This window comes from Arachis hypogaea, chromosome 16 (assembly GCF_003086295.3).
Source record: "Arachis hypogaea cultivar Tifrunner chromosome 16, arahy.Tifrunner.gnm2.J5K5, whole genome shotgun sequence".
Classification (NCBI taxonomy): domain Eukaryota; kingdom Viridiplantae; phylum Streptophyta; class Magnoliopsida; order Fabales; family Fabaceae; genus Arachis; species Arachis hypogaea.
The window spans coordinates 21,871,068-21,892,198 of NC_092051.1; the positions used below are offsets into that span (position 1 = coordinate 21,871,068).

The 21,131-nt window shown below is 35.8% G+C and overlaps 2 protein-coding genes across 2 annotated transcripts; both read left to right on the top strand.

Annotated features, from left to right (window-relative positions):
- The first annotated feature begins 384 nt into the window (after positions 1–384).
- Positions 385–4,789, top strand: LOC112758418 (uncharacterized). Its single transcript, XM_025807090.3, has 5 exons — positions 385–1,208; positions 1,380–3,450; positions 3,547–3,607; positions 3,694–3,917; positions 4,336–4,789. The coding sequence occupies exons 1-5, from the start codon at positions 1,094–1,096 to the stop codon at positions 4,388–4,390; spliced, it is 2,526 nt and encodes an 841-aa protein (XP_025662875.1). The 5' UTR covers positions 385–1,093; the 3' UTR covers positions 4,391–4,789.
- A 2,306-nt stretch (positions 4,790–7,095) lies between these two features.
- LOC112758758 (protein trichome birefringence-like 26) lies at positions 7,096–9,353 on the top strand. The gene is made up of 2 exons (XM_025807499.3): positions 7,096–7,935; positions 8,039–9,353. Exons 1-2 carry the CDS (start codon positions 7,435–7,437, stop codon positions 8,810–8,812), a joined length of 1,275 nt encoding a protein of 424 aa, XP_025663284.1. The 5' UTR covers positions 7,096–7,434; the 3' UTR covers positions 8,813–9,353.
- Positions 9,354–21,131: the final 11,778 nt, after the last annotated feature.

Genomic DNA, 21,131 nt, shown 5'->3' on the forward strand with positions numbered 1-21,131 from the left:
TAAAAAATTAAAAAAATTGCATTACACAAATCGGACCGTCCAATTTGTATTTTAAATAATTAAAAAAAATTTAATAATAAAATCGGACCATCCGATTTTTGTTTTCAAAATAAAAAAAATTTAAAAGTACAAATCGGACCTTCCGATTTTTCCTCCCATACAAATCGAACCATCCGATTTGTGTTCATAATTTTTTTAACAAAGAAATCGGACAGTCCGATTTCTTCACTTTATGGTTCAGAAAAAATTATCCCACATTCATGTCTAACACCACCCACCTCCATACCTATGCACAACACATACACAATCTGCATATCCAAAAAAATGAGTCCTAATTTTAATGTTTAATTTTAATATATAAATGATATTTTTGAATTAGTATTTAGTTATTTACAAAGCGGAAACAAAAAACGATTCCAAGTAGCAATGAAAAAAGCCACCTATTAGAAGCCCCTCTCTCTCTTTCTCTGCTTTGTGCTTTTCAGTTTCAGAAATCAGGACCGTTGTCCATTCCCAATGCACTCACATTACAATTACATAAAACAACAAAGACATCAATCTCCACTACGTCGTCGTTTCACTGCTCCCATCCCTTCAATTTTTGGACTCAATAATTTGGCTCTTCTCCTTGTTTCTTGTTTCTTGGCCCCCAGTACTACTCAGTACTACCACTACCCTATTACTATTAGTATAAATAAATTAATTAAATAAAAGTTACCATTTTTCAGTAATTCTCATTCTGCGTTGGAATTTCAGAGTTTAATCATCTCACAAAATTCAAAGATTCCCGCAAGAAAACTTGTCCCCACTCTCTCTGTCTCTGTGTTCTTAGTTAGAAAAATAGCCTAAAGAAGAAGCAGCTGAAGCAAAAGAAAAAGAGAAAAAGGAACTGTGTTAGGCTTTCGCTTTCTCTCATTAAGGCTTGCTTATTGTTATTGGTGTTGAGAACGAAAGCTTTGAATAACAACCACTCTCTTCGTCACTTCCCTTTCTCTAACGTTGTTCTTTCCAACAAGCCAAGTTTTCACTTTTTCTTTCCACAAAACGCACTCTTTTTCCCTTTTATTCCTCATGTGATTCCACCTTCACAGCAATGGCGGATTCCACCAAGGTGCGCTTGGTGCGCTGCCCCAAGTGTGAAAATCTCCTTCCTGAGCTTGCTGATTACTCTCTTTATCAATGCGGTGGTTGCGGTGCTGTTCTTCGAGGTACTCTTCTTCTTCCTCTCACATTTCGTTAGTTTTTCACTGTTACGATAATCATGTTGAGTGCCCCAGTTGCATCAAACTATATATTAGTCATTTGTTTTCTGCTCAGGAACAAAAAAATGGTTTTGATTCTGATTCTGATTGTGGTTGAACTTTGATTTTGATTTGCAGCGAAGCTTAAAGGTTATGTAAGTGGCAGCTTGTCAGAGAAGTCTGATGAGGGAAAGGTTGGAGGAGATTCTGGAAAACGAGAAAATTCTTTGGAGAAAAGCGTAGTTGCTCCCAGTTATACTTCAGATGTTGATACTAAGCCAGATAATGGATATGAGAGTTTGCCGAGTCAATCGAACGAGAAAGGTGTTGATGTCAGTGGCAGCAAAGATCAAGTGGGTAAAGCAATAGGAAGGGAAGGGGAGGAGGCCGAGTCATCGAAATTCTCTGGGAGAATGTTTAGCCGGCGAAATGGAGACAAGTGTGAGATGGAGGGGATTTGGAGAAAGCCTAGAGCTGATATGGAAAGTGTGAGATTTTCCACTTCAAATCATCCTGATGAGGGCACTTCAAATAGCTATAATGATACAGGTGGAGCAAACAAGGTTCAGAATGCTGAGCAAGATCGAACCGAGCTTCTAAGGAAGTTGGATGAGTTAAAGGGCCAGCTAGGTAAATCTTCTGAAGCAGTTAGTGACTCAAAAGAGAAAGTTCGTCCCGATGAAAGGATGATTCCTCCAGATCCTTGGTTTCCGGATGGATCATCAAGGCTAAACAGGACTTCAAGACAATTTTTTGGCACTGACAAACATGTTGCAGGTCCCCCATACTTCAATTATTGCCATGATCCATATGCTTATACTAGCGGTCATGAAATGGCTATGCCCAACTTCCATCCTGCAATGCATAATCTGAATCACATTCCTGGATATGGAGATCCTTATGCATCTCAAATGCTGAGGAGAGGTCCACATCAATTCCTACAACAATCAATGCATCCTTACTTTCCCGGACGCTATGTTGATAGTAGTACAAATTATGAACCATACACACATAATGCGATGCTTCACCCATCTTCTTGTTCTTGTTTTCATTGCTATGACAACAAACGCAGAGGTCCAGTGCCTGCACATCCTGGCCCATTCGGTAATAGCAGATTTCCTGATACCCCAAATGATCCTATGTTATACAATCACGGTCCACATGCTAGAACTGCCATTCCTCCAAAGCAGTTGCATAATAGATGGCCTAGTGATTTCAACTCTGAGATGAGTGGTTTTGTGCGAAGCCGTCCCCGAAAAGTAATGTTAGCTAGTGGCAGACAGCATTGCCGTCCCATAGCCGGTGGTTCTCCCTTTATTACATGTCATAATTGCTTTGAGCTATTGCAGCTGCCTAAAAAGGTGATGGTTATGTTAAAGGGTCATCGGCAGAAAGTGCGATGTGGAGCTTGTTCCACAGACATAATTTTCACTGTCATCAACAGCAAGTTAGTTGTTTCTTCTCATCCGGAAAGGGCTGATGATGGCTCTAATGAGGTTGTAAGTAGGCGGATGTTTCATCCACGTGGTCACATGAACAGGAGTGGTGTTAACTTCTCTTCTGATGATTATTCTGGTTATGAGTTCCACTCAGTAGACAGAGAACCTCTTTCTCTGGTTGCAGGCCCAAGTTCAAATTCTAACAAGTCCCAGGATATGCAAAGCTTTCATTCTTCATCTCCCAGCACCTCTGAAGACGAAAATAGTCTAGAAATGATGACTGCTCCAAGTGATGCAACTAAGGCCATTAACGGGCCAAGCAAAGGCTCTTCCTCTCCTCCTGCTGGCTCACCTTTGCAAGAGTATTTCGATTACTCTAACAATAATTATGCAGTAAATCGGTTTGGAAAAGGCAACCGAAGTAGTCGCTCAGAACAAGACAAGGCCAAAGTTGACAAGGTTACATCACGGCAGAATTCTCTAAAGGAGGCAGCAGTTGCAACTGAGATGGATGTCCATGACTATTCTAACACTGCTGTCTCCCTGGATTCTAGAGATGCAAGCCGCGAACATGATCATCCTAAATCCAACAAAGGGACTGACTCATTTTTGGCAAATATTATCAAGAAAAGCTTCCGAGATTTCTCTCGATCTGCTCAAACGGATGATCGAAGCAAAATTAATGTTACTGTAAATGGGCACCCCATTTCGGATCGTGTAATTAAGAAGGCCGAGAAGCTAGCTGGACCAATCCAGCCTGGAAATTATTGGTAAGTATGTTTTTGCAGTCAACTATAGATATAAATCTTGTGCTTATTACTTATATTGTGTACTAATGGATTTGCCTTTATACAACTGCTTATTAGGTATGATTTTCGGGCTGGATTTTGGGGTGTCATGGGTGGACCTTGTCTTGGAATAATTCCTGTAAGTTCTACCACTTTGTTTTCTCTGGTGAGTGTATAATATTCCTAGTGCAATAATTGTAACCAGTATCTTGAATTTGCTGGCAGCCATTTATAGATGAGTTCAATTATCCTTTGTCGGACAAATGTTCCGGTGGAAACACTGGTGTTTTTGTAAACGGTAGGGAGCTTCACCTAAAAGATTTGGATTTGCTTGCTGGAAGGGGACTTCCCACTGAAAGAGACAGATCTTATATCATTGAAATTTCTGGGAGAGTCCTGGATGAAGACACAGGAGAAGAGCTAGAGAGCCTTGGAAAGCTTGCGCCAACGTAAGTGCTTTGTTTCTGCTGATTCTGTCCTTATATTATGTAGTAACTTATCTCTTTGTATCTAATGCACTTACGCTTCTAATGTTACTTAGAATTGTAGGATGCTTTAGTTATTATTTATTAACTATAAGATCTCTCTGCTTTATTAAGGGATGTTGTGCAATGCTTGCTTTACAGTATGCCTTTTTGTCTTCTCTCTTCACTACTTTATCTATCATATTTTAAGTTTGATTGCTGTTTGAAGGTGGTAGAAGAGATTTATCTGTCTTCATTCTTCACCAGAACTAAGTCTTACTTCCTTTTCTTTTTAATTAAAAAAAAAGTGCATAATTTCAGTTTTGTTTGCTTATTGCTCAAATTGTCCTGGTATTTGACTCCTTATATGATTGTTTACACCACAATTTTATTTTTTTTACAGAGTTGAGAAAGTGAAGCATGGATTTGGCATGAAAGTACCTAGACCAGTTGCATAATCAAATGTAGAAACAAATACTGTTGTAGGTTTGGGAAGAGGAATTTTGTGCCTTCCTTGTGAATACTCCGCAACGTTATTTGGTATCAGAACATTCAACTAGTTTGGAAATGCTTACAAGATTACTTGAAAATCGAAATCCCCCTATATGTAGTGATTTTGCTCATGCTCATGAAGTGGATTTAGATTACATATTTATGTTTATTAGAAAAACTGCATGAGGAGTTCTGAGATTGATAATGTCAAGAAGTTTTAGGAGTAGTTCTTGATTGAGCAGCAAGGCTTGCATCTAGTGTAGAATTTGATGTGTAAAAATTTAATTTATTCCTTTGAGTTTATAATAGTAAATTTGTAGTGAACCATGGAAGTTATATTTTAATATGATCTAGAATTTTTGAAAGATTATTGTGAATTATTTTATCTTAAGTACATGCATTGGTGACATATGATTTTGAAGTGTCATGTGAAGTGCAGTGTTAGAGGGGACATAACAGTATAACACATTACCCCTTTGTTGTAACTTTTAAAGGACATTATAAGCTGGTTATAGATGTAGGAATCAATGCGAATTTTTGTTTTCGAAGTTTTCTTATATCCCAGTATTTTATACTAATTTCAATTCATAACCTTATTTTCCATCCTCTGAAGGTGAGTTGGAAAATAGAGTCCTTTTGTTATGGAACCTTATTTCCAACTAGAAAGTAGGGAAAAAAAAGGGAGAAAGTAGAGAAATCAAAAGGGCTTGTTTCTTGTTAGTGTAATCCAACCAGATGGATGTATATCAGGATGCCTCCCCCATCTTTTATTTTTTTTTTAATTTCTTTTATCTAATACAGTATTATATATGTATGTGACTATATATGCATGCAGCATCATATGAAGAATTAAATATTATGAAAAGAAGGATGCATGAGATGGCATTGAGCTTTGGTGGTTCACTTTATTTTATTGATTCCACTGCAAGGCACATCAGAGTCAAATGGCAAAGTATTTATATATTATAATGGAGATGGGATCTCTTGGGACATGAAGGTTGTCTACATAATTAACTCATCATAGCTCTATAATCTCTTAATTCATAGCAACATTTGGTCCCCCACCATAGCTAAAACATAAGCTTTTTCCATGCTAATTACAGCTTCATGAGTGTGATTACTATTAATCTATTATATCTGTTACCTTCTTAATCCTGTCTTGTGGTGACTTTCACGGTGGTCCCCACTTAGTATTTTGACATAGCATTAGCATCGTTGTAAACCTTGATGAATTAAAATTATGAACCTTATTAAAGGCATATGGGATCATGTCTAACAAGAAGGGAGATTATGCTGAAATTGCATGCATTATAATCACCTAAGAAGTTAAGTGACGTGCATAAAAAAGAGAAGGAATTGGAATAAAGTTCGGAGAATAAAGGCATCAACGTTAGTTTAATGTAAACGTTAATTAAAGAACTTCTTGATCTGATTAGCACTGACATCCATATAACAACCCCATAAAATCTTTTTACTGCAAAAGCATGTAAAGGAAAAGACACGGAATCAAATATCCATAAAATCTAAAATCCGTCATTGATATAGCTTTGATGAATTGATGTTAATAAACTAAAAGACACGCATAAACCAAACGAATAAAGAGAGTACAAGTAGCCAAGTAGCCAGCCACATCAACAGCAAGATTATTCAATGGCATATATGCCATATATGTGGAAAGAATATATTCTGAAAAAGCAAAAGTTGATTGAATATCATGTAATGGCTAATGTCAGCTGTGCTGTGGATACATCAATCCACTAACCTTATGATATGAGCTCTGTAGAAATATACATTTTTCAAGATTTTTAAGATAAGAACATAGGAGAGGAGAGGGGAGCACATGGCACGTGACATGACATCGATCCATGAAGAGTTAGGACTTAGTACTAACGCCAAATATATAAAAAAAAATTCACCAACCCATATAGTGTGTGTTTTATTATGGATAATATATATACACAAAATGACAAACATTCTTTCTCCCCTTCCTCTGCATCTGAAACTGGGAGGGTATTACTAATGTCCTTGGAACGTTTCACCATTGGCCTTAGCTTTTTCCCTTTTCTATTTCATTTTATGGTATATAGTATTAGAAATGAATTATTTGTACAAATTTCTACTACACAAATATATACCATGTTTTACACATTTTTAATAGATTTTACCAAGTGATAATTTTTAAATTCAGATAAATTCTGAAATTAAAAATGGGTAATCCTGAGCCAAATCTCGTTTTAGAAAAGAAAATAAACATTAAAAAAGAGAGAATAAGCTGTTCTAACAAATAGAGTTGATGACATTTCTTTTCGCGTGAGGAAAGAAATCCTTTTATATAAATAAAATTCTCGAAAGGTTATACAAAAATATGTATATAGACTTATTTATGTATTTGTACTAAAATATTATTTCAATTGATTAATGAATACATTACTTAAAATTTCTATTTTTGAATTTTTACCTTATTTTACACATTTTTAATAGATATTTTATTTTTTTAATATATATTCTATATTTACAGCTGATTTGGTGTCTAATTTTTTATCATTCGTATTATAGTCGTTTAAAAATTACAACTACCTTTAATATATTTAGCTTTTTTAACTACTTAAAATATTAACCATGTACTCTCTTTGAATAGTTAAAGCGAAATTTAAATCTTAAGCATCTAGGGCTCTCTGGTGGGTGGGTCTCAATATATAGATTTACTTTGTTTAACAGTAGTATCTATGATTAGTTATTAATGTGTCTTAACAAAGAAGTGATCAAGTTTCTCTTCTTGTAAACATAGAAGTGAGGAGGAAGTAATATTATGCAGAAAAAAAGGTACTATGCATCATATATATTACATAATAATAATTAAAAGATGGGCACCAGTTGAATGTTGAGTCCACTTTAGCAGAGAGTTAGAGTATGGTTTGGTTTATTTTGAAGAGAAGTAGGTAAGTTTGTATCTTGTGTTTGTTGTGCTGTGAAGCGTGCTGCTATTTGTAGCTGCAGAGTGTGTTGGGAAATGGTGAGATCAGAGTTGAAAAAGCAGAGCAACAACAACCATGTGAATGTGATTGTGATTGTGTTGATCAAGCTTGCACTGTCATGCCTCTTGTTGGGTCTAGCCATCCACCTCCTCTTCTTCTTCTCTGATTCATCCCACAATGAGCTTCTCCGTGCTTCAACCAACCAAACACAAACCGCCGCTAACAATAATGTGGATGAACAAGAAGAAGAAGAAGAAGAAAAGTGTGATCTTTTTGTGGGAGATTGGGTGGCTGACCCATCTCCCCCACTCTATACTAATGAAAGCTGCCTTCTCATTGAAGATCACCAGAACTGCATGAGGAATGGACGCCCTGATTCTGAGTTCCTCTACTGGAGGTGGGCCCCACGGGCCTGTGGGCTACCCAGGTTCAGCCCAACCAAGTTCCTTCATATGATGAGGGATAAATCATGGGCTTTCATTGGTGACTCCATCTGCCGTAACCATGTTCAGTCTCTACTCTGCATTCTCTCCCAGGTACCCCTATGAATTCTCTCCAAATACTAATGACACCGATTACATTCCTAAGATTCGCAAAATTAGAATGCAAAATATTGAATGGTGCAATTGCATGGCACAGATAGAAGCAGCCCAAGAGGTGTACCATGATGAGGAATTTAAATCAAAGATATGGAAGTTCCCTTCTTACAACTTCACACTCTCAGTAATATGGACCCCGTTCCTTATCAAAGCAGATATATTCGAAGACTCAAACGGAGTTTCGTCCTCTGAAATCCAGCTTCATCTCGACACCCTGGATCACAAATGGACCAACCAATACCACAATTTCGACTACGTCGTCATAGCCGGAGGCAAATGGTTCCTCAAGACCGCAATCTACCACGAAAACAGAACCGTCAGGGGATGCCATTATTGCCCTGGAAAGAATCTGACGGAGCTAGGATTCGACTACGCATACCGCAAGGCGTTGCGGCAGGTCTTCCATTTTCTAACAAACTCTAACCATAAAGCAACCGTTTTCTTCAGAACTACCACACCGGATCACTTTGAGAATGGAGAATGGTTCAGTGGTGGTTATTGCAATAGAACAGTACCTTTCAAAGAGGATCAAGTGAGGCTAAGTGACGTAGATTCCATCATGCGAGGGATTGAACTCCAAGAGCTTGAGAAGGCGACAGCGTGGGAACATGGCGCCAGGCTGAAACTTTTGGACACGACAAGATTGGCTTTGTTGAGGCCTGATGGACATCCAGGACCGTACAGACAGTTTCATCCCTTTGCAAATGATATGAATGCGAAAATTCAGAATGATTGTTTGCATTGGTGTTTGCCGGGACCAATTGATTCATGGAATGATATTCTACTACAAATGTTGCTCAATGCCAGATCTTAGTTTCACACAACGGACACACTCATCCAACCAAATTGTTTTCGTCTTGCACTTCAAAAAGAAAAACAATTATATAGTGTATTCATGTACAATTGACATAAAAAATTTACCAAATTTAACAAGTGAATTTCTGTGTTCCTTTAAAAAAAATGAGTTCACCAGTCTTCAGTCCTTTTTATTGTCACCAAACTTCAAACCTTGAAAAAGGTAATTGTTGGGAACCCCTATTTTTTGGTTCAAAATCCAACCCAGCAATATGGATGACCAACAATATGGTTTTAGTCCATTTAGAAGTCATAGTCTCCAATGGCCCACTTCTTGTATGACCAAAACCCCTTATTGGTTATGATTTTTTTTTTTTATCTGACAGTAGTTAGTGCCTTAGTGGTTACTAAGTTCCGTTGACTCGGGACAAAAACAAAAAAAGATCCACTGACTGAAAAATTAAACAAAACAGAGAGACTTAAACCGCTAAACGAAGCAAGTTCAAGGTATACAGCATCAAGGTATACAGATTCAGTCACCAAAAAAAAAAAAAAGGGTATACAGATTCAACTCAACATGGTTTCCGACTCAACAAGCCACCAAGAACTGCGAATGGAGGAGAGATTACCTGGGGAGGCGGAAACAGAAGCCCGAGATAAGCCACCAGCGGAAGACAAGGAGCAGAATCGACCCACAGAAGAACACCAACTAGTCGTCAACAGCCACAACGAAGCCATTGAAATAGGAGACAGTGACCGAGGAGGAAGCTCAGCCGATCGGGCAGTGTCGCAGAATGCGTTAGGCCAAGGATGGGGTAGCAATCGACAGAATAGGGATGCGCCAGGGGATTCATGGCAGAGCCGATGGAAGCCTGATGAATGTGAAGCGGCGCACGGAGAGGTGTATGGCGGGAGGATTGGGGAGGCAGGTCCGGAAGGGGCATCAACGGGGAGGCGCAGCAAAGGCCAAAATCGAAAGGAAATCCTCAAGATTAGGGAGGGCAATGGCATTGGGAAAGGAGGAGCTTGGAATCAGGAACATGCACCATAGCTGAGGATGAAGAGCATAGCGGTGGAGATCTCTGCGCGAAGGAGGAAGAAGATCAAGCTGAGGCGTACCGGGGCGGGTTGCTTCCGGGTCGGGCTTTCGGAATGGGTTGGGGTGGGGGAACTATCTGCTTCTGTTGCTTTGGGCCGGGTTGGTTGCCTGGCCCAGAGCCAAGTCCAAAAAAAAAAAACATTTTGAATATACTTGGACTAATAAAAACTATAGGGATAAGTTCGAATCCCGCCTTGTGCATGCAGCAACCCATTGGCCAGCGGCAAACCCTTAAATGGAGCTCAGTACCGCGACGGATTAGTCCTTGACCTGCCGGGTTGGGGGATACCGTGGGAAACCAAAAAAAAAAAACTACAAGGATAAAAAAGGAAATTCTGCAACGTTTTCAGGGACAAGAAATACAAAAATATTTTAAAAAAAATCAGCCTAAATTAACTTAAAATTATTTTATTTTATATTTCTTAATTATTACTGCTGAATATTAGGTAATATTATATATCATAAGTGTATAATTAATTACATGCATGAAATTATAAAGATTAAGTAAAATAAAATAATTTTAAATTATTATCTCCTTACTATTACTGCAAAAAATATATCTACGTATTTTTAACTAATTTAGTACGCACTAAATCAATTGACTATAGGAAAAAACTACAATGATCATATATGAGAAGAAGGCGAGTTAAAATACCCAAGAATCAACACAGAAAAAGTGACAAAGCTGGTGATCTTATTATGAGTTTGTTTTATAACATGCATGTAGTTGTTTGTATTTTCTAAACTCGACACGTTTATAATGATAGTTTGACTAATTAACAAGTTGACAATGACCCAATATCTATAATTCTACTCCAATCCACTGGATGCCTTCATAAATCATAATTATTGGCAATTATGATTTGTCGTCTCTTGAAACATCATAATCCAATTATTACTTATATAAATCGGCCACCTTTAATGGAGAACCTACTCATGACACAGAATTAGCATCATCTTCTTGGGAATTCGTTCAGCATAAACTTTTTTACATCATTCTTTCATCATTATAACGTGGCTCTTTTGCAATATTATTAACTCTGAAAACATTATCATCAAGCCGTACTTACTTAATAATACTCCTATTTTATATATTATAAAAAAAATTTTAAGTATATTAGTGTACTGGTGTTTCAATAATTTTTAACTGTCGATCTTAATTATATATATTATATATATTTTTTATAATTAAAATCAACAGTTAAAAGTCACTTAAATACTGATATATCAGTATACTTAAAAACTTTTCTATAGTATATACTGCATACATGGGAAGAGTAGGAGGAAATTTTCGAAACTCATGTATTTCTAAATTATATTTATATTCTTGTAGGACTTTGTTTTCATATGTCTTGTTCATACATAAGAGTGTTGGTACTTTTAGTTAATGTAACCTCAATTTTTTTATTAATAAATTTTAAAAATAACTAATTTTTAGAAATGGATAATATGTGATGAATTCCCATAGATTTTATTTGTATAATTGACTAAATTTCTATTTTGAAACATATATAAAAACTCAAGGTAACATTTGGGATGATCCTCCAGCTAATTATGTATGTCAACGTTTTCTGTTGTGTTCTCATTTCTCTTTTGACTTTTCTCAGCTAAAATATTCTGTGAAATGATAATATGAATTCTTGTATTAGGAGGAGACAGCTCAGATTAGAAAGAAAAGGCAGTTTCGGCTTCAATAATTTTATTAACTCTTTCGAGAAAAGTAAATCTTAAAGTTATAATAACAGCCACAAGATCAGACAAACGAGATAGTCCTCAACCTATATAAACAGGAACATGTCATTATATTAAAAATAAGAAAGTGATGAAGCCAAAAGCTGAAAAGGTGGTGTCACTTACCTAAAAGGTGTTTACATTATCCTTAAGTTCCAATTGTCATTCTTGATTAATTGATTTTATTCTTCCCATTTTCACAGCTTCATCCATCCATGTTTATAACGCATGTATTATCTTTCCAACAGCTTAATACAACTAAAAAGTTTAAGTAAAGAATAAATTACTCCAACTTTTTTATCGTTATTTTTTTCAACAGTATCCTCCAATTCAAAAAGATAAGGATTAACTCATCATAAATTTAAATTTTAATTAAAAATTTATCGTTGGTCGATGAATTATGAATATTAACAAATTAAAATCATAATTAACAATGTTTAGTATGATATATCTATTTTTTATTATTTATAGTATTTAAAGTTAGTCAATTTAAATTAGTCAAGTAATTAATTCAATCCTTCATTTAAACAAGTGTCAAAATTTTAAATTTTGAGTTTTGCATATGCAAACACAAAACTAAATACACATTATTAAATGATACACATTACTAAAAAAGTTATAGCAGTTAAATGATACATAAATAAATAAAATGGCTAAAGAAAGTTCTGCTAGAATTTTCACTTAAGAGATAAATCTAAAAAAGTGTAGCACAAAGAAAGTCAAGACTCGTGATGATGTTGATTTAAATCAACCTAGTGAATGCATGGACATTGTTGGGCAAGAACACGACGTTAAGAGCATGCCAAAAATCTCGTACAAGGAGTCTCTTCTAACATCGTCTGGCCTTAATTCGAGAGGTGATAGTATGGTCATGGATGGCATTGATGAGAATGCTCCTAACCCGGAGGATCAATGGTACATGGATGCTGAAAAGGAGGATCTTGGTGAAAGAAGAGTTTGATGAATGGTGCAAGCCTTGGCACAATGCGCTCATCGTCAAAGTCCTAGGCAAACGTATGGGATTGGGATTCATTGAACAACGTCTTCGAAGGGATTGGGCCGAAAAAGGTAATATTAATGTGATTGATATGGACTGTGATTATTTCCTTGTTCATTTTACAGATGAGGCGGATTATTCGCACGCGCTATTAGAGGGGCCATGGATGATTGTCGGGCACTACCTCATTGTGCAATGATGGAGGCTGTTCTTTTTGAACTCTGAGACTCAAATCAAGAAAATCACAGCATGGGTTCGTATTCCTAATCTTCCAATCGAACTTTATAATCCTCGATTCCTGTGGCCTGTAGGTTCGGCTATTGGTCAAATGCTCAAAATCGATCATACTACTTCCATCCACTCTAGAGGACGATTTGCTCGCATTTGTGTTGAGATTGATTTGGCAAAAAAAACTTGTACCGCGTATTTCAGTGTTGGGTAGTGAGTTAAACATTGAGTATGAAGGTCTTTATTGAATTTGTTTCAATTGCGGCAGATATGGACATCGTATGGACCAATGTAGTGAGACGGTGGTGGAACAAGCGGAGACACAGAAGGTGGAAAATGCCGACCAGAAGGCAGATTCAGGGGACAATCAGGAAATTGAGGATAACCAAAATGAAAGTTCCACGGATTGTGGGATTTAGCATGATACTCGGACAAATCAAAATCCTCCAGATTTTGGCCCTTGGATGATGGTGAGAAGACAAAATAGAAAGAAAAAGGCAACTAATCCTAACATGAAAGGAGGGAATATCCATGAAATTAATAGAGGCGAAAAAGCATCACCTGAAGATATTGTTGAGAATATAGAGGAAGGGAGAGGATCACGCTATAATATCCTCTAGAGGAAAATCTGCAAAATGTGAAAGTGCATTCTAGTGCATGCTATTCATGTTGATGTTGAACAATCAACTAATACACAAGATGGGCTTCAAGCTACCAAGGCCTATAACAATGTTAAAAAAATTCAACCCATATACAAGAAGGTCCTTAAACAAGGTGCTGGCAAAAATCCTCAAGGAATTAAAAAACCAAATCATGGGCTAGTTGGGATTAAGCCCAAGGAAAAAGGTAACAAATTGAAAGCCAAAATGTTGGAACAATTCTCACCCAAAGCCAAAGAATATATAAGCAAATCTTTCTTAGTGGTTCACAACAAGAAGAAACCCGAAATGGAAGCTATGGAGTTGGCGATGTTGGAACATATGCGGCGCCTCCAGAATGAACAAAGAGAAGCCTTTGAAATCTCCAAACGGAGGCAATCACCTCTTGAAGCTCATGTGGTAAGAAATAGTTTTTTAGTTCAAACCCAAAATCCCTCATCTTCGATGAGACCGCCGGATCCAGGGAGCGGTGCGGCTTTAAATTCCAATAAACAAAGAAGTCCAACTTTGGAGAACCCAAGCAAGAATCAGTTTAAGGATGGGGAGTCTTCCCATGGCAGTGCTGTTTTGGTACTTGAAACTCAACCCAAAAATTGATTTCGGTCCTCGATAACCCTCTCCATATTCTTGTTATGATGAATATTATTTGTTGGAATTGTCGGGGTGCTGGAGGTAAGTCTTTTCATTCTCTTATTAGAGATATGCAAAAGGAATATGATGCTAATTTTATTATCTTGCTTGAAACTCATGTGAGTGGTATGAAAGGGAAGAAAATCAGAGATAAGATGGGTTTTGATGGGTCTTTTATTGTCGAAGCCGTTGGCCATTCTGGGGGTATTTTGTGCTTATAGGATGCGAGTATTTGGGATGTTGTTGTTCTGGATTATAGTAATCAACTAGTTCATCTTCAAGTCTCTTGCAACAATTCAGATTCTTGGCTTCTTTCAGCTTGTTACGGGAGTCCTCAACGAGTTACCAGGAGATCTTTATGGAGTAATATTCGTTCTTTGGCTGATAATACTAATTTATCTTGGTGTCTTCTTGGTGATTTTAATGCTATTTTACATGATCATGAAAGGCAGGACGGTTCTTCCAAGGTTGTTTTGGGTGCTTGCAATGAGTTTCAGAATTGTGTGTCAGACTGTAGCTTGATTGATTTAGGTTTCATTGGTTGGCCGTTTACATGGAAGAGAGATAATCTTGTAGAAAGACTTGATAGAAGTTTGAGCAATATTAACTGATAGCTTAAATTTTCTGAGGCTTATCTGAAGCACCTTCCCCTTCTCAAATCAAACCACTCTCCCATATGTTTGAATTTTGCTGCTGATCCATCTCCCAACAGAGGAAGGAGGCCTTTCAGATTTCTTGCCGCTTGGTTATCCCATCCCGGTTTCAATGATTTAGTCCATCAATGTTGGCATGTGAAAAACTCTTGGACAGAAGGGCTTCTTAATTTCAAAAATTCTCTTAAAGAATGGAACTCCAATATTTTTGGGGACATTTGGAAAAGGAAAAGCAAGATCCTGCGAAGACTTCAGGGCATTACTAATAGCCTAAGTTACAATAATAATACCTTTCTTGAAGAACTTCAAGTGCAACTTTAGAAGGATTCTGAGGAAGTTTTAGCCCATGAAGATCTCCTTTGGTACCAGAAATCTAGATATAAGTGGATAGAATTTGGAGATAAAAATACAAAATTCTTTCATGGCTCAACTATGGTTAGGCGGAGGAAGAATAAAATTCATTCTCTTCAAGATGATGATGGTAATTTAATTACTGATAAGAATACTTTGGAGAGTATGACCTTTTCTTTTTACTCTAATTTGTATATGGATTCCTTCCTTGAGTGTCCTTTTGTTTTCACTAATAGTTTTTCTACTCTTCGTGAGGAGAACCGAAATAGAATGGGAGGAGATATTTCTAATATCGAGATTAAAGGGGCGATTTTTGCTATGGGCAGCTTTAAAGCACCAAGAAATAATGGTTTGCAAGCTGTCTTTTATCAGAGCTAGCGAGATAAAGTCGGGTCTGACATTTGTACCCTTATACATCGTGTTTTTCATGAGCCAGAGAAAGTTCAAGAGATAAATGAGACTCTTATTACTCTTATTCCTAAGGTAGAACTTGTCACTAACCTCAAGCAAATGAGACCCACCAGTTTATGCAATGTCTCCTACAAAGTTGTCACTAAAATCCTTGCTAGTCGTATTAGAAGCCTCATGGAGAAGTTAGTCAAACCCTCACAGTGCAGTTTTATTCCTGGCAGACATAGCTCAGATAATATCATTATTTCTCAGGAAGTCATTCATATGATAAGAAGCAAGAAGGGTCCGAAAGGGTGGATGACTATCAAGATTGACTTAGAAAAAGATTATGATAGAATAAAATGGAGCTTTGTTAGAGATACTCTTATGGAGGTTAGCTTCCTAAGTCATATTATCAAGCTCATTATGTCATGCATTTCCACAGCAAGGATGCGAGTTCTTTGGAATGGTGAGGAATTAGATGAATTCTCTCCATTCAGAGGTATTCGCTAAGGAAACCCCCTTTCACTGTACATTTTTGTACTTTGTATTGAACGCCTCTCTCAACTGGTTAATGTTGCTGTTAATCATGGATTCTGGAAGCCTATCAAATTGAACAGGGATGGTCCTAAGCTCTCCCACCTATGGTTTGCGGATGATTTAATTCTTTTTGCGGAAGCTAATCTCCAACAAGTGGATATTATCAATAAATGCCTCAAATCCTTCTGTGACAGCTCTGGCCAGAAAGTTAGTAATGAAAAAACTCGGGTTTACTTCTCCAAAAACGTGGGAAACCAAGTTAGAATTGAGATCAGTGAAGCTCTCCAATTTGCTAGAACAGATAACCTTGAAAAGTATCTGGGTGTTCCTCTTCTACATTCTAAAGTATCCAAGCATACCTTCAATGACATCATCAACAAGCTCAACTCCAGACTAAATTCTTAGAAAGCATCCTCTCTTTCGTTTGCAGGCAGAACTACTCTAGTAAAATCTGTCATCTCTTCTATTCCTTTTTATACTATACAAACTGCTTTATTACCTCTCTCTACTTGTAATGTTATTGATCGTAAATGTAGGAGTTTTCTTTGGGGTGATACTGATCAATCAAAGAAGATTCATCTCATTAATTGGAATAAAATTTGTCAACCCAAGAAAGCAGGAGGTCTTGGCATTAGACATGCAAGTAAAATAAACCATACTTTCATAATGAAAGCTGGCTGGGGGCTAGTTGAGAAAAGAGATTCTTTATAGGCCACTATGCTCCGATCCAAATATAAAGCTGGGAAGGATATCATTCCTAATGTTGAGCGAAAGCCAAATAGCTCTAACATATGGAAGGGAATATGCAAATCATGGCCAAATGTGAAACAAAATCATATCTGGCGTATTGGTGATGGCTTTGTGATTGAATTTTGGCAACATAACTGGTTTTCAATTTGGGCAGTCTTGATCAGCATGTGTCGCAGGTAAAAATTAATTATGCAGATTATTCTAGTTCTTTGATGGACTTTCTTGATGTTTCAGGTAATTGGGATTTGAACAAATTTTATAGTTGGTTTTCAGAAGATATGGTGAAGAAGATTGCTGCCATCTCTCCACCATCTCCATGGAGGATGCCAGATCATGTGGCATGGAACTTGTCATCGGATGGCTCATTCGATCTCAAACAAACCTATCAAACACTTTGTAACAATCCTTCTCCCTATAATGGAACGTTTAATCTGGTTTGGCGTTGGTGCGGTCCCGAACGTGTTTGATCTTTTCTTTGTTTGTTGCTAATAATGCAATCCTAACCAATGCGGAGAGACAACAACGTCACCTCTCAACCACGCCATCATGCCCCAGATGCAACAACCATAGCGAAACGACCCTCCATGTCCTTAGAGACTGTGGGTTTGCATCAATGGTCTGGGATAACTTGCTGCCTTTGGCATGAAACAAAGCTTCTTCAGCTCTAGTCTTTAAGATTGGTTGAGCACCAACCTCGCTATTTCTAGAAATTGGCAATGTCTTTTTGGGGTGGTGGCATCCTCTCTTTGGTTCTTCCGAAATAAGATAATTTTTTAAGAAAACTCCACTATAGTGACCTCGGCTATAGCTCAAATTAGAGTAAGGTTTGATGAGTTTGACCGTTTTTCAAGATCTAAAGTGCATCTGAATGTTCTTTATGCCAATCATGATCGATTAATAAGTTGGAAGCCTCCTAGGGAAGATGTTGTTAAGTTGAATGTAGATGGCTCCTATATGGCACTAATTAATAATGCTGCATGTGGCGGGATCTTTAGGAACTATCTTAAAGGTTTTGTCAAAGGCTTCTCTTGCAATCTCGGAAGCTGCTCCATCATGCATGCGGAACTATGGGATTGCCCATGGTCTTCGGATTGCTACTTCTCTGAATCTTTCTTGTGTAGTTGTGGAATCAGACTCTGCTATAGCGTTAAAGTTCATTACCCAAAGCTGTCCAACTACTCATTCTTCTTCTTCCCTCATTGAGAAAATCAAGCTCCAAGCAAACCACATCACTCATGTGTACTGGAATAATGTGCCTCGCAAAGCTAATTCTACTGCTGATCAACTAGTAAAGAAAAGGCAATATTTATCTCTTGGCCTCTATATTTTTTATTCAGCCTCCTATAAAAATTCTCACATTCTAGTTTCTGATATAGTTTTTGTCCCTCTTTTTAAAGGCATTTAGTTTTTTGTTTTCTATTTTTGGGTCTTTGACCTCTATTATCACAAAAAAAAAAAATACACATTATTAAAAGAATATTCTAATCCCCCTATTACATTTATCTAAGTTATTTGAATGGCTAATTAAACTACTTTTAATTTTATATTTTTTGTCACTGTAAAAAGCATTTACAAAAACATTATGTGTGATTCAACAGGACGAACTCAAGTACAAATATATTTACTTCACTAAAAACGTATATAGATGTATATATTAATATTCGTTTAATTGTTATATATATTGTATCTCTTCCCATAATAAAATATGAATTATTCTATTGAGTTTTATTTTTTTTAAAAATTTATTTATTAAATTTAACATATAATAAATAATAATCAGTTTGTTAATTAAGGAGTAAATAAAGTATTTGTAGACTTTTATTTATTTTTATGAAAGATAATGAAATTTTTTAAGGGGAAAAAAAAAGATCATTTCAATTTCTAATTTTATTTTCTATGAGACAGTACAACTCTTTTGTCATCTATCCTACTACAAATTTATAACAAAAAACACATAACTATCACATTAAGATGATAAGTTAGAAAGTCATTTTTAGTAGATTTTATCAAACCATGTGTTGTAATTTTTAAAAAATTAAGATAACTTTCATAAATTATTTTCAAAAAGTAAACATTTTACAAAATTCAATTTATATATGTTAGTATGCACATTTTTATATTTAAAATATTATTTATTTTATATGTTATAAAACCTATTTTTTATTTTTAGAATTTGATGAATTGAAGGCGTACGATATTAATCGTTAATTAATTATATATTTATTGTTTCGATACACATTTTAAGAAAAATAAATTAGTAAGCAGTTTAATGCTCATACTACTATTAATTATAGTTTTTTATAAACTAAAACTTAAATAGTAATAAACTATATTCTTAATTTTGAATATGTAATTACGGTTGTTGTTGTTTAAATTCTCTTAAATCTTTGAATTTGTTTGACTTTCAAATTATTTACTTTAAAAAAGATTAAGACATTTTGGGTGAAGATATTTGGCAAGTGACGAGGAGTGCTTTTATGGAGGAGCAATTTAGTTCAAAAATACTTGAAACTCTTATTGTTGTTATTTCTAAAGTGTAAAAACTAAATAACATGAGAGAATTTAAACCTATCAATTTGTGTAATATTATCTACAAAATTATTATTGAAGTACTGGTTAACGCGTTACAGTCTTTCTTTAATGATATTATTGGTCTGATGCAAGGAAGTTTTATTATTGAAAGAGATGCTTTGAATAATTTCATTATAGCCAAAGAGACGCTCCATGTTATGCATCTCATCAAATCAAGAAATAGAGTTCTCACTTTTAAAATTGATTTAAAAAGGCTTATCCCGCTTATGATATAGTTGATTGGAGATTTTTTAACAGGGCCGCACATGGATCGGATCGGATACGATATCTGTATTTTTTCAGGCCGGATCAGATCGAATATCGGATATATCCGCATAACTAAAAAAAAAATTTATTTTAAGATTTTGTTTGCCTAATTTTACAAAAAAAATATTCAGAAAATTCATTTTTCACCTGATTAAGCCTATTTACTTCTAAAATATTATCAATAAAAGTTCTCTTGAATAACAAAAACAAAATAATAACACAAGATTTAAGTTTAATTATTCTAAGTTGAACTACAACATAAAAAATTAAAAATAAGATATCATAAAATTTATAAAATAACACACTAAAATTCATATCACATTAGGGTTTACTTTCTTAAACTATGCTATTTATATGAGATGTGCGGATATGCGGATTTGCGGATCAGATCCGCAGATATCACTGCCAAATCCGCAATCCGATGACTCTGCAGATCGGATAATATCCGCAAAATTCGAATCGGATGTAGATAATTACTGCGGATATGCGCATATTATCCGATCCATGTACAGCCCTATATATTTCTTAAACACACTCTTAGTTGATTTGGATTTCTTAGATACATCATTATCTTAATCATGAACTACAATCGCTCCGTTTTCCTATTAGTTTTTTGGATGGTGACAAGCTGGATAATTTTTTTGCTATAGAGGTCTTAGACAAGGAGACCAAATGACTCTTCATACTTTTCTATTTTGTATGAAAAAATTTGCCTATTTCATTCAAAACAAGAGAAAGGATTGTGGGAGTCTATAGTAGTGTTCAGAGAGAGTCCTAAAATCTCTCAATGAATTTTTTCTGAGTTGAATGTCTATAAATTTATGGCACTTTGTTCCAAAATTGTTTCTAATACGTGGAAAGAAGTCGTTAATGGAGTTTCTAATATTCGCTTCACACAAAATCTGAGAAAATATCTTGATGTGACTTTGAATCATTCTAGAGTTAGTAGAGCATCTTTTTAAGGAATTATGGACATGATAAATAATGGGTTGGATAATTAAAAAGGTTGACTCTTAAATAGAGCAGAGAGATTTTGTCTTATCAATTTAGATTCTTTTCTTTCAATCTAACAATTGTAGGTAACTCTTTTTCGAGTCCTTGTGTGTAATAAATTAGATTTTATTATAAGAAATTTCTGGTAAAAGGGTAAAATTAGTGAAAAAAGTCTTAATTTACTTAATGGGAATAAAATTGGAATTCCAAGAGGTATGGTGATTTTCTGTGTTAATATAGTTCTTGAAAAATTAGTTTGCCAGCTTTTCAAGCATCCGAATAAAGTATGAACTTATATGATGTTGGATAAATATCTCTTAGGAAATATGCTTTTGGAAGCTAAAGAGTCAAGTCATGCATTTATAATATAAAGAAATATTGTTCGAGCTCTATATGCTCAAGGAGGATACAAATGGTGCCTAAGGGATCTCTCACAATCCATTTAGTTTGATAAGAGGCTGACGAGTGAAAGATTGGCT

Coding starts and splice junctions, on each gene's coding strand:
- LOC112758418 (XM_025807090.3), top strand. CDS start 1,094: ATGGCGGATTCCACCAAGGTGCGCTTGGTGCGCTGCCCCAAGTGTGAA. Junction 3,451..3,546: donor ATCCAGCCTGGAAATTATTG/GTAAGTATGTTT, acceptor ACTGCTTATTAG/GTATGATTTTCGGGCTGGAT. Junction 3,918..4,335: donor CTTGGAAAGCTTGCGCCAAC/GTAAGTGCTTTG, acceptor TTTTTTTTACAG/AGTTGAGAAAGTGAAGCATG.
- LOC112758758 (XM_025807499.3), top strand. CDS start 7,435: ATGGTGAGATCAGAGTTGAAAAAGCAGAGCAACAACAACCATGTGAAT. Junction 7,936..8,038: donor TACTCTGCATTCTCTCCCAG/GTACCCCTATGA, acceptor TGCATGGCACAG/ATAGAAGCAGCCCAAGAGGT.